The sequence below is a fragment of the Halyomorpha halys genome, unplaced genomic scaffold (genome assembly GCF_000696795.3).
Source record: "Halyomorpha halys isolate HHAL.00 unplaced genomic scaffold, Hhal_1.1 Scaffold1029.1, whole genome shotgun sequence".
Taxonomy (NCBI): domain Eukaryota; kingdom Metazoa; phylum Arthropoda; class Insecta; order Hemiptera; family Pentatomidae; genus Halyomorpha; species Halyomorpha halys.
In genome coordinates this window covers 206,083-219,276 of record NW_027106971.1, presented here as the reverse complement: position 1 = coordinate 219,276, position 13,194 = coordinate 206,083, and the positions used below count along the sequence as shown (strand labels likewise).

Below are 13,194 nucleotides of genomic sequence, written 5' to 3'. Positions count from 1 at the left end.
GGGCACGTGTATCAATGATACAGACGCGAGCAGCACTACCCCCCATATATTAACAGCTGTGAACATTCAATAAATAAATAAGAGTATTAAATAAATATATATATGGATAGATAAAAAATAATTTAATTTAAAAATATGAATAACAAAGTAACATAGAAAGGTATTATCTAATAATAGAAGAGGCATTCCTAACATTTTTCTTAGAGAATTTTTTTAATTATTACTATATACACATCACATGATAGTTGATATTTAATTATATATGAATGTTAAATAATATCAAATATGGCAACATCTGGGCTATAATAAAACATTGCACGGCCTGATAAAAAAATTATTTTATATCATCACCTCGTTAGCCACATAATGAAATACCTTATAACAAGTAATTATGCAACTGAATTGAGTTAATATTTGTAGTATTATATCACAATACGTTTCAGGATGCTATAATTGAAAAACTAATTATAAATATGAAATCTTTGGTTTGCAAAGTTTTTCAAAAATATTCATGAATGTACTTTGTACATAGGCATGTAAGTTTGATAAGGATAGTGTGCTAAGTAAGTTGGCCTGTAAGCTGTGTTGTAAGCCATTCCAATCCTGTTTTCGGTGCCTACAAATATATTTCCAACGTCCCATGCTCCCTTCTTTTCATAACCCTTCTCTTTGTTCTCTTTCTCTTTCTTTAAGTCTAATATAAACATAGCAAGGGCTATAAAGGTTGTTATCGTGCTCGTTATTGTAGTAAGTGCAAAGTTCTTAGCTTCAAAAACAGGAGGAATGAATGAAAGCATTGTTAAAGTCAAATCTTTCCATATCAGGACTACCTTGGACAAGGTATCCAACGCATTCATTTCATCTTTTCCTTTGTTTCCATGTCCTGCTGATGCTGAAGGTAAACAAATTCCAATATTAGATTGAATAATATTAAGTTCTTGTTCATAAAATACCAAAAAATTGCCATTAACATTTTAATAAGGGACATGATAATGTTAAAAATAAAATATTTTTCTCAGTATGAAGTATGAATATCATATTTGGGCTTAGTATCATATATTCACTATTGATTTTGAGGCACAACTTAAAATCATCTCTGGCAGGAGATGATTTAATTGAAATGATTATTCCTTATTCTAAAATGTAAGGGTGAAAGAACACAGTAGATGGTCTAGTGGCAAAATGTTGAACAAAAACTCTACAGACCTTCAAAGTAGGGCTTTTATACTTACTATTTGTTCACTAGAAATACACTTTTTGATTTTTGGCCCTTTAATTAAAATGTAGTATAACTCCATAAACAACTTAATTAAGAACAAACAGCTTTAACTAGAAGTTTCATAAAAATGAAATTAAACTTAAATTTATGTTGCTATTGTAGAAGGAACTTAAGAAAACATTTGAAAAATAAAGGTTTTCTTTTTAAAAGTTAGCTTTCATTAAATATTAATACTAGGCTGATAGGAATTTTTTGAATAATATGGTACGACATTGTATTAAAAATTAAGATTGGTTATGTTGCATTTACAGTGATGATATGATATATTAGGAAAATAATTTTATTCAGTTAATATAATTTCCTCTGCCCATTAGTTCTTAAAGCTCTTACTTAATCCCCCTACCTATACTTGGCAGACTCATCAATTTTGACCTAGTTTTCATTAAAGTAATCAAAAATTGGGGTGAGATAACTGCCTTTTTTTCTTCCTGGCTCTTGTACTAAGTTATTTTATCCCAATTTTTTATTACTTTAATGAAAACTATATATAGCTACTAGTCAAAATAGATGAGTCTGCCAAGTATAGTTAGGGGTAATAAAAAATTGTGGCTGTTTCAAAACCGTTAAAAAAAATATATTTTTCATTCTGAGTTCCATATTTTTAAAACTAACAACTTACTTATTCAATTACTTATATATGCATTTTATTTTCCGCTTCTTTCATCGCTTTATTTTTTAATTAATTTCATTCTGTACAATTATTTACTTTATATTTCTGTTTATATTTTATTTTTTGTAAATATTGGTAGTTATCTTGTTCTTTGTTCTTAGCCCTGATGCATCTCCATCAAAAGATGAAGGCTAGAAATTCTGAGTAAAATTAATAATAGTAAATAAAAGGGGAATAAATAACTTTACAAAATATATGCTGAATAAACCAATTTAATTAAATAAATAAATCAGTTTCGATTATCACAGATATCTTTTAAATATACACATTTTGAATAGTTTATATATCATGAGGAAAAAATATACACAATCCATAAAAAAGAATATAATAAAATAAGAAAGCTTAAATAATATCCTTCTGAAGACAAATAGTAATATTTATTTTCCAAGAAACCACGTTTCAGAAGTATTTATTATGTTTGCTTAAAACACTATGGTGCATTTTCTTAATACTAAATACTCCTTAAAAAAAAATTTACAAGATTACTTACAAACAATTAGTTACTACATAAACATCATACACCATAAACAATAGGCCTAGTAGAAACAATTGAGAAACTTGACAACTTCTTGAACTTTTTCAAAAATGAGATCAAATTTTAAATTTATAAACATCATCAGTCATCGTAGTGTACAAAAAAAATTCAGCAAAACAAATGATTATACCAGAATATTTTATATGGAATCACCATACAAATTTGAGAGCTACAAATATCTTTCTACATTTCACATAATTACAGTACGATTCATAAATAAAATTAATTTATAATATTAATCTAAAAGACAAAGGAAATCATGAACCACTTCCATTCTATAATTTTTTTTATATGTAATCAAAAATGAAATGAAAAACATATTTTCAAAATATTTATTTTATTATTTACTAACTATGTTTCATTTTAAAGTTAGGTTATACACACCTCTTTCTAACATTGGATGAGTAAATGACTAATTAACATCGGACATTTATATAAAAAAAAAAAAAAGATTTATTAATTCCTCTTTGTGATAATAAATATGTGCAACATACTGCAGTAAACACAAATACTTCAGATGAGATCGTGATTGACCATGCAGTCAAAATAATCGTATATAAAATAGTAAATAAACTATTTATTTTGAACCAACATTTCAGCCCACTTTGCAGGACTTTATCAGGGCTAAAATAGATACAAACAACTAAAATAATGCAACAAATTAAACTAAATTATGTTTAATAATGAATTCGAATATGTGAAAACTTATATAAAAATGATTTACTTTGTTCATTTTTATTTATCTATGTGATACGTTAGTTTACTTTAATTTCATGTTAACTACTCTCTTACTTTCTTATGTTATTTTAGTTATTAGAATCTTTTTTAGCCTTGCAAACTGAAGTGAAACATTGACTCACATTAGCTCACTTATAAATAGTTTATTTACTATTTGAGTTATTTTGATCGCACCTTTGATATAAAAATTATTTCAATGGTAATATGTAAATACATATTATGTAATACATAATAATCTGTTGTTGTTTTTTTATATTATAAATTCCCTAAAATAAGAAATAACAACAATGAAACAAAGAAAAACAAATCAATGACAATAATTTTTTTTTTCTTTTTATAATCAATCCAAATTATGAAATAAATTATGACTATAATTTTCTGTTCCATCTTTAACAAATTTTTTATTTTAATCTAATAAAGTTTGCAAAGTGAAATGAAGTGGTTCAAGATCAGTTTTGATTAAGTCAAGTTAAAGTTGCACAGTTAACAATCTTAACAAGAAACTGTTCAGTAGTATTAATGTTATATCGAAAAGGGTACAGTGGCTTAGAATAGGATGTTTTTTAGACATATTTCATAATTACACAAGTATTTAGTATTTGTTTAGATATCAAAATGTACAATAATTTTTTATGAATTAAAAAGTTTAATATAGGACAAGACTTTTTTTTATGAAAATGTTTCCGATATAATGAGGTATTGACTTATACAGTGTAATATCGGTAATCTGAACTTCGATACTTCAAACATTCTAGTAATCCAAACTGGTGTAAAAGAAAAAAAAGAAGGAATTTTTTAAAGAAAACTCAGCTGGCAATAATATTTTTGTTTTCAAATAAAAGTGCATATTTGTAAAGAACATTTTTAACTTCTCCGTCTATAGGCAAGTTATTGTAATCACTGTCGAAATCGAAAGTAGAAATTTTTCATTTTGATATCGGGTACTTCCTAAGGGAGTGTTCATGATATATTTTGTTGGAATTAGATATACATAATATCTATTGTATAAATCATTTGTTTTAGTAAAACTTATTTAATCAATAGTAGAGGCAAATATACAAATTTTATTGGAAAGCTCATTTTTTAAAATAAATTTTGAATAAATCCAAATAGAGAGTTTTTTTTGTTTTACTTATACTTTTTTTGACTTATAAATAAACAATCTAATATTGTAGGAAGATAGTCCGGTTGGCGGACAATAAAGGTATCAAAATATTTACTTTTTTGTTACCTTTATTGACCGCCACCTGGACTATCTTCCTACAATCTACTTCATATGGTCAACTATCTTCTTCCAATATGAAACAATCTTATATTTTTAACTAATTAAATCATCGCTCAGTATTAATTTGGGATGTAAAAGAAAAAATTTTTTTTTAAACATCAAATTTAAATTTTTAATAAATTATATAAACAAAATTAAATAAATAAAAATATTTATGATCATATTGTTGAATTTTTGTACACCATTTTTCCTAATACTTTCTACAATTAAAACTTTCAGTAATCAGAAAACCCCTCTGCAACAATTAGTTCAGATTATCGAGATTACACTGTATTTGGATTCGATACAGAAAATTTCGTTCAACCAAACTCAGGACTTTAAAGTCACTTCATAGTTCATTTTCTACTTTTAAACAATGATAAATAGTTTATATTAATAATAAGTGAAAATATTTTAGTTCACTTATAATCATACATTTCGAGGAGAGAAAATTTATTCGTATTGTGATTAGGGACGATCCGTATGTTCAAGGAGAATGGTATATTTAAAATGAAGAGTTCTTTTTGAGATATTTACTTGTTATTTATTAATCTGAAAATTCATTTCTTATTAGAAGTTCAAATTTTTACTCCACCACATTATTTTTCAAAATAGAGGTTGGCTTAAATACTAAGTGAAACTATATTAGAAGAAATGCTGGTACATTTATAATGTTAAAAAAAAAAGTAATAATTTAGGCATAAATGGTAACATATTTTTAAAAAAATTTTCCCATGATTTAGCTCGTCCAAGAACTAATTTATAGCACAAAAAAAAGTTATATTTCTGTAATAATAAACCAGTGTGAAGTCGAAAAAAATAATTTAAAAAATGAAGTGGTTCATCTATGATATATAAAAAAACTAAAAAAAACTGTCCGGTTCAAGATCAGTTTTGATTAAGTTAAGTTATATTTGCCCAGTTAACTATCTGAACAAGTAACTGCTATGTAACATTAAACTTTACATCGAAAATGGTACAGTAGTTTAGATCAGGAGGTTTTCAAACATAGACAACATAGCATTGAAAGAAGTAAAAATTTTTTAAGCATGTTTTTGGACTTATTATACCTACATTGGACCCTAGAACATCTAAACTAAGTGATAAATAAAAAAAATTATAAAATGGTTCTGTTTGATTAAAAAACTTTCTAAAAATCAAAAAAATTAATTTAGTTAAGGAAATCTTTCAAAAATGACAGGGGAAAAAATGGCATCCAAAAGTGTTCAATATATAATGATAACTAATAAATCAAGCCTACAAAAAGTAAGGTTAATGTAACACATAATTTCTACTTAAGAAATTATTATAAGATTATTAGAAAATAAGATTACAATATTTTTATTCGATTTTAGAATAAACAACAATCCTCAGAATATTAATCAGAAGTTCACAACAACAACAGGATTATATTTGAAGATTAGAAATGGTCAACAAAGTAAGTACAACTTAAGAAATTTTATAATTATTTCATGCCATAATAATGAAAATTATTTCATCCTACCAACATGAAATTTCATAAAAACGATTCCATACCATCATCATTAAATTAGTTTTATTTCAAAACCAGCTATTCATTTTCTGATTTTAATATTTATTTTTTTCTTTATTAAGTTTTGAACTATATTATCATGAGATAAAATGATTTAATTCACATACTATTATGAACAGGTTTTGGAAGATATCCTTTCATCTCATGATTATCTAAAGCAAAAATGATTAACCTGCTGGGTGAAAGACTGTTAGTAGTTAATAAAAACAAGATGGCCGTGATCAAAAATAACTCAAAGAGTAAAAAAAATTATTTATTATAATCTAATGTTTTGCTTAGCTTTCCTTCATTCTTCGGCTTTTCTTCTCACTAAATAGTTTTTGATTATTTTTTTACTATTTAAGTTATTTTACTACATTAGCCCACTATTTGGCGCAGTATAAGATTTTATCTTTGAAAAAATTCGCTTTTTTTATTTTAAATTTATTGAGATGAAAAAAAAAAATTAAAAATAAAAACAAACAACTCCCTAGGAAAGAAAATCCAGAATAGAAATTGATTTTCATAATGGAAGATTATCGATTGACCGTGTGTATAGATGAATGGAATATGGTCCTGATGCGGTAAAAAAAAAACTCAAATAGTAAATAATTATACAATTTTATTGAGCCAACGTTTCGCCCCACGTTGCAGGGCTTCGTCAGGGCTGTTTTGACGGCAGTCAAAAAATATCATTTTACTTGAGATGTTTTTGTTACCAAAGACAAAGTAACAAGAAAGTGAACTAACAACAAAACAAAAAATGAAAATAATTATACTAATTGATTATAATATATCTGCTCTCAACATATGTTTAGATGCCAAGCCTGCCTTTCACAACCATAGACTTGGTTCAAATTAATTGTTTTAAATTTTTGTTTTTGACTGCCGTCAAAACAGCCCTGACGAAGCCCTGCAACTTGGGGCGAAACGTTGGCTCAATAAAATAGTATAATTATTTACTATTTGAGTTTTTTTTTTTACCGCATCCGGACCATATTCCATTCATGATTTTCATAATGTTTAAATTTTCTCTTTAATTGTAATTGCTGAAACTATGAGCTTCTCTTTACTATTGTAAATTTTATAATTATATCATTTTACTTGAGATGTTTTTGTTACCGAAGACAAAGTAACAAGAAAGTAAACTAACAAGAACCAAAAGAAAATAATTATACTAATTGATTATAATATATCTGCTCTCGACATATGTTTAGATGCCAAGCCTGCCTTTCACTACCATAGACTTGGTTCAGATTAATTGTTTTAAATTTGTAATTGTTGTTTTTCAATTTCAGGCGCTTTTTAAATATTGCTCTATTTATCTTGAAATCTCCTCATCCCGTTTTAAGCAAATATTTCAAAAGTGAAATAGGACCATCGCTCCCTGTGGGTCTCAGTCAGTGGATCCAGCTGGGAAGGATTGCCCTTTTTTTACATTTTGTGTAGCTGTTTATCGACAAATGAGTATTTAGATTTTTTTTTTTTTTTTTGTTCCCTTCATTCATAATGATAACACTAGCACTTCATACATATATAATACATGAAATGTATTAGACTCACTAAAGTATATATATAATACATTTCATGTATTATATATCTATGAATTACTAATGTTATCATTATTAATGAAGAGTATGGAAAAAAATTCCAAATGCTCATTTTTCTATAAACTGCTACACAAAAATATAAAATTGTAAATAAAGAGTATTTTAATGAGAAATTTTTTTTTTGGTGTTTTATTAAAAAGTTACTTAAAATGAATATATTTTTACTTAAAAGTAATCATTATGAGTGTATAATATTTTTATTTGATTATTAGTTATTTTATTCTGGGTTTAATTCAACGAAACCAGTAGAAACCGAAGTGTGAGGGAAATATTCATAAGTAACAAATAGGGTTATTATAACAGACCTAGCAACAACCCAGCAAGTTAGAACAGGCCAAGCAACTAATGCTGGGTTAAAGAAAAAAAAAAAATACTAAAAACTGAAAAAGGATCTCAGCTGGTTTTGAAATGCAATATCTCAAATAAATGCACTTGAGTAAATACAACACTGAAATTTAAAAATTTAATGTCTTAAATTTTTAACACCATAACTCACACAGAAAACTACTTTTTACTCTTAATAAACTCACCTTATTACAATTCTATTCAGCAATTTATTTCCTTTCATAGTATACAAATAGGTAGAAAAATTTAATACTTCATTTAAAATAAAAAGGAGAGAAAAGAAACAAAGCTCATACTATAAGGCATTGGTTTTTTTTTGTTTTGCTTTTTATGCAATAAGAATATGTCACGACTCTTTACAATGATCCTGTATCAAATGACCCTTCAAATCAATCGATTGACCATCTGAATGGCATTTCTTAATGTGTTTGATGAGCTTGTCTTTCCTGCAATAGGAGGAAGCACAGAGGCTGCACTGGTAGGGCTTGAAGAGGGAATGAGTCATGAGATGCCTGCGCAGTTCATGCTTCGAAGACAAAGTTTTAAAGCATATGTCACATTGCGGATGAGACACTAGCGAAGCTGACTGGTCACGCTTTGATTTAGTAATATGAGTGCGCATATGTCGTTTCAGTTTGTCAGATCTGGCAAAAGATTTTCCACAAGTGGGGCAATGGTGTGGTCTTAATCCGGTATGTATTGCTGAATGCCTACTCAATTCTCGCCTTTGCCGAAAGCCTTTATGACAGATCTCGCAAATAAATGCCCTTACCTAAAACAAAAAAGATTAGTTAGATCTCTAATAATATACAAGAAAATCACACAAAAACAAGCAAAATATTTTTTAAAAAACTAGTATTGGACTCTACAAGAATAAATTAAGAAAAACTGACGATCTTATATTTTTTTTTAAATTGAATTATTGAGGCCTGAAAATATATATGAAGGAAAGCAGTATTGTTTAATTTAGAATATTAAAGATGTAAACAAAAGGTGGCCCCCCAATACAAGCATATCCCTAATAGTAATTAGTAGTATTAGCGCCCCTTGTGGCCAATATAGTAAGAGTCTCAAACTTGGCATAAAGAAGACAAGAGAAGAACGCCATTTTTCTTCCGTGAGATTCACAAATATTACCTTCGTTCTTCTCCTGAATTCAATTAAGATGTGAAAGAAATTTAAGGCAGTGGCTCTCCGACAAGGGAGGAGAACCAGAAAGAAGAAGATGCTACTTTCCAGATGCATGAAGATTCATTCTCATAAACGTCCACCTAAGCAAGTTCACTCTATTTTCATTTCTAATCCACTGTAACCAGATCTTCCTGCATAGCGATGCATCAATATTACCATCTTCGCTGGCTTCACTTCAAAATTATAAATCTAACCTAGTCCACACATGTTTCTTTTTGACTCCCCTATAACTGTTTTTCTCTTGTTCAATGCCCACAACACTGTAAATACTTTAATAAATTTATTTTCTTTCACATATTGGAATATTCAAAAATTATTAAAATAAAATAAATGGAATTTGATATTTTTTAAACTTAATCCTCATATCTAAAAGATAGCTTGGGTTCAAATGAAAAGCTTTAATATTTAACAGATAGGAGAATTTTATTTAAATTTATAATATAATAGACTCTTAATCTCAGGGCGGGTTTCTAGGCAATCAGAAACAGACACTTTACTACTAATAACACTTAAACTTAATTAGTATCTCTTTTACAAATGTATTCAATTTTAGGTAGAACAATACTAATCAATTTCATAGAATCTTCTTTTGATGATTTTCTTTGTCTTTTCACTCAACAAACCAACACTTGCTGTAAACAATCTTTGAGCAAACAAACACTAACGAAACAACCACCGAAGTGTGTTGTTTGGCGATCCAAACAATGAATCCTTTTTTCTTTGTGGGTGACTCTCCGATGTCTCTGTTTTCAAGATGTCCACCCGTGAGTTGGACAAGAGATAATGAGGACCTCCTCATCCAGGAAACATCATTCCCCGCCCGCGCCTAAGCAACGAATGTCCAAAAAACCAAGTTTTCTTCCTTCCCCTTCTCTAGATGTTTGTTCTCAACATCGATTGTATTTTGGATTTTTTTTTTTAATTTACTATAACTACAATTTTGATGGGAACTTAAAATAAAGTTTTTAAAATATTTGAATCTGCTCAACATGGCCGCAATTCAACGGAATTTCGAAAGGACTCACGCTGGCATATTGGCTTTGTTTTGAATAACATATTTATTATGGACAATGAAAATTGGTCAGTTTGCTTGTAGGTTTAATACTACAAATAAACATGTTGAAATGATAAATCACATAAAACCTACTAACAATCATTTATATATAAAAAATAACTATTTACTCATAAAAGAGGATATTATACTAAAAATCAGTCATATATAAAAAATAACGATTTACTCGTAAAAGAGCATATTACAATATATATACATATAGGTATAGTATAGGAGCCTGATAGAAAAACCCAACACATAAGATATACATCCTCAAATAATTTTAAAAATTAATTTCTACCACAATTAATATGGAAACACATTTCAGACAGTTCTGAAACTCTTACCAATTAAATAATTAATTTAATAAAGTAACAAATTTATGTATGTAATTTGAGTATGTGGTTTACATCCGTGCAACTTGATGAACTAATTAATGAATTAAGAAAAGGACCAGAATATCAAAAACACAACACAAAGTGATTTTGCTTCTTGATAATACACCACCACACAAAACTGGGAAATAATTGAAAATTTTAAAATTAAAATTTTTAAAAATAAATTTAAAATTCTTCAAAAAATTAAAAAGAAAACGAAACTCTATAAATTGTCAATAGTGACATGAAATATAAAAATGTCTTTTTATCACTGTGGGTGACTGATGGGGCCCCTGCTATGGGTTTACAGTCGTCCTGGTGGAGGAAGATGGCACTTCCGCCCGCCGTGACATGATGTACAGAATGTTAGGATTGGCCAGACTGCCAGCAACTAATACTGACTAGAGAGATAAAAGCACACAATAAAGTAAGTACACAATAATGGTATTATTTATACCTCTGTAGCATAAATAATAGCATGCTAATATAAAATGCTTACAAACATAACAGATACACTATGATACATCGGACAGAATTAATTATTGAAATATGTTGGCCGCAACACATATTTTTGAAAGGTGAAAAAAAAAAATCTTTAAAAAGCTCTAATCATAAAGCAACTAAATTTTAAGTGTGGTACGATTCAAAGTTTCTCTACCAAATAATGTCCATACATTTAAAAAACTTATACAAAATACATGTTTATATTAAACTTCTAACTTAAATGAACAAAAATAATGTTTATTGTAATAAGTTACCTTGGTAGGGTCGAGGCATGTTGGAACTGTGTTTGAGGAAGCATCAACTTTTTTACCCTTGCTAAGATTTATTGGCCTTGCAGTCTTTTCCACTTTTGTAATCTCTAATCCGTTTTCTTCAGTCCAGTTTGTAGGATCTACGCTTATCACCATTGATTCAGTTTCTCGTGGTTCATCAGAATCAAGTGTATCACTATTTTCTACCTGAAACATTTTAATTTAAATTAATTTTTAAGCAAAGAGCTAAGGATTCATTTTTAAGCTGTTTGAACAAAATGAGTGCTAACCAATTGCTACTTACTTTAACCTTATGGGTCTCTAATGACCCCACAAGCTCTTTTTCTATTTAAAACTTATGGAAATAATCCCCCCAATTTTCGAGTCGCTCTTCGACTTTTTTTCACAAATCTATCTTGAATTACATAAGTAAGTTTCCATCAAATGCACAGGGACACTGCCTTACACAGTTCCTTAATTCAAAATAAAAACATGGTTGGGTCCCTCCAGGACACTCAAGGTATTCGCCGTTGGTTTCCGTAGAATTATTTAAATTTACCATGACTGTTCACATTTATTAAACATATCCTAAAAGCACTTACCTAATATGTGAATCATTCTTACCTGAGGATGCTTGTAGAAATGGAAACAAAAAGCAACTTGAGAGGCAGGGGAAAAAACAGGAATGGGTTCCTGTGGATGAAACTGAAATGTATGCTTACGTTGGGCTTGGATAATATGAAATCCAATCTAGCAAAGTATAGGATGAATGCTACATCATACCATAAAAATCTAAAAGTGCACAACAAAGGAAGCATTAGATACACTTGACAAAATAGTCAGCAAATATACTTGCAAGTTAAAAGACAAACCAACAGATGCCCTATTAATTTTGTTTATGAACTGGATTGATATAAATCAAGTAAATGCATATGTTTTATGGGAAATATTCACCCTGAGTGGAAACGTGGGTACTTAAAAAAATGACATTTGTTTCTGCAAACTCTAAGCAAAATATATCTTGAACCAGCTATAACGAGAAGATTTAACGAACCATCAATCTTATTTCTAAATACTTTGTCTAAAAAGAGTATAGAAATAATTAGGAATGTCTTAGAAACCACTGAGGATAAGAATTGTGCTATTAATGAGATTGATATGGAAGAAGCAGAAGACTCAGAATCAGGTGCGACCATATAACAACAATGGAATAATAAATTACCCTTTTTTCTATCTAAATATTTTTAAAAATCACTCTTTATATCAATAACATTAATAACAAGATGGAATGTTCATACTAGGATTGATAAAATAAGAAAGAAATGCAACAATTCGATTGGGGTGCTAAAAGGATCCCCGTTGTAGTTACAAAGGTTAAGGAATTTGTTTTGGCAACAATGTAATTAGTAAGATAATAAATATAAATAAACCTGTATCACAACATCCTATAACGAATCGAGGTGTTATGATCAGCCTCCGTACTCAAACACCAAGGTTATCTGCCACACTAGTCTCCTAGAAAGAGTCTGTGAATGCCCCAGGATGACTTCCTGAACCCCGAGTTGATCCATTACAAATATCATCACAGCTACTACTATAGCCCGGGATGGGTCTTTGTTCCATCAAAACAGCACCATTATTTCTCTCTGCACTGTGCAAGGGTCTGCCAAGGGCATTCATCCTTATCTGCTCATATCAGTCATGACCATTATTAGAATTATTTATTTGTACTGACTGCACCCACCGACCATCTTCTCCTCTTATATATCTACGGTCAACAGCACAAATAAATAATTCTTTTGTTTATTTGTGTTTTTTCTGCTGACCGCACTCCCCCCCTCCCCTGAC

The 13,194-nt window shown here is 28.8% G+C and overlaps 1 protein-coding gene across 1 annotated transcript in view; it reads right to left on the bottom strand.

Annotated features, from left to right (window-relative positions):
- Nucleotides 1-2,143: 2,143 nt before the first annotated feature.
- LOC106687936 (zinc finger protein 345) overlaps nt 2,144-13,194 on the bottom strand; it is a gene marked incomplete in the record, with an annotated part of 31,320 nt that continues 20,269 nt past the window's right edge. The window contains 2 exon segments of the mRNA XM_067045265.1: nt 2,144-8,744; nt 11,350-11,553. Coding sequence (XP_066901366.1) covers nt 8,319-8,744; nt 11,350-11,553 — 630 coding nt within the window.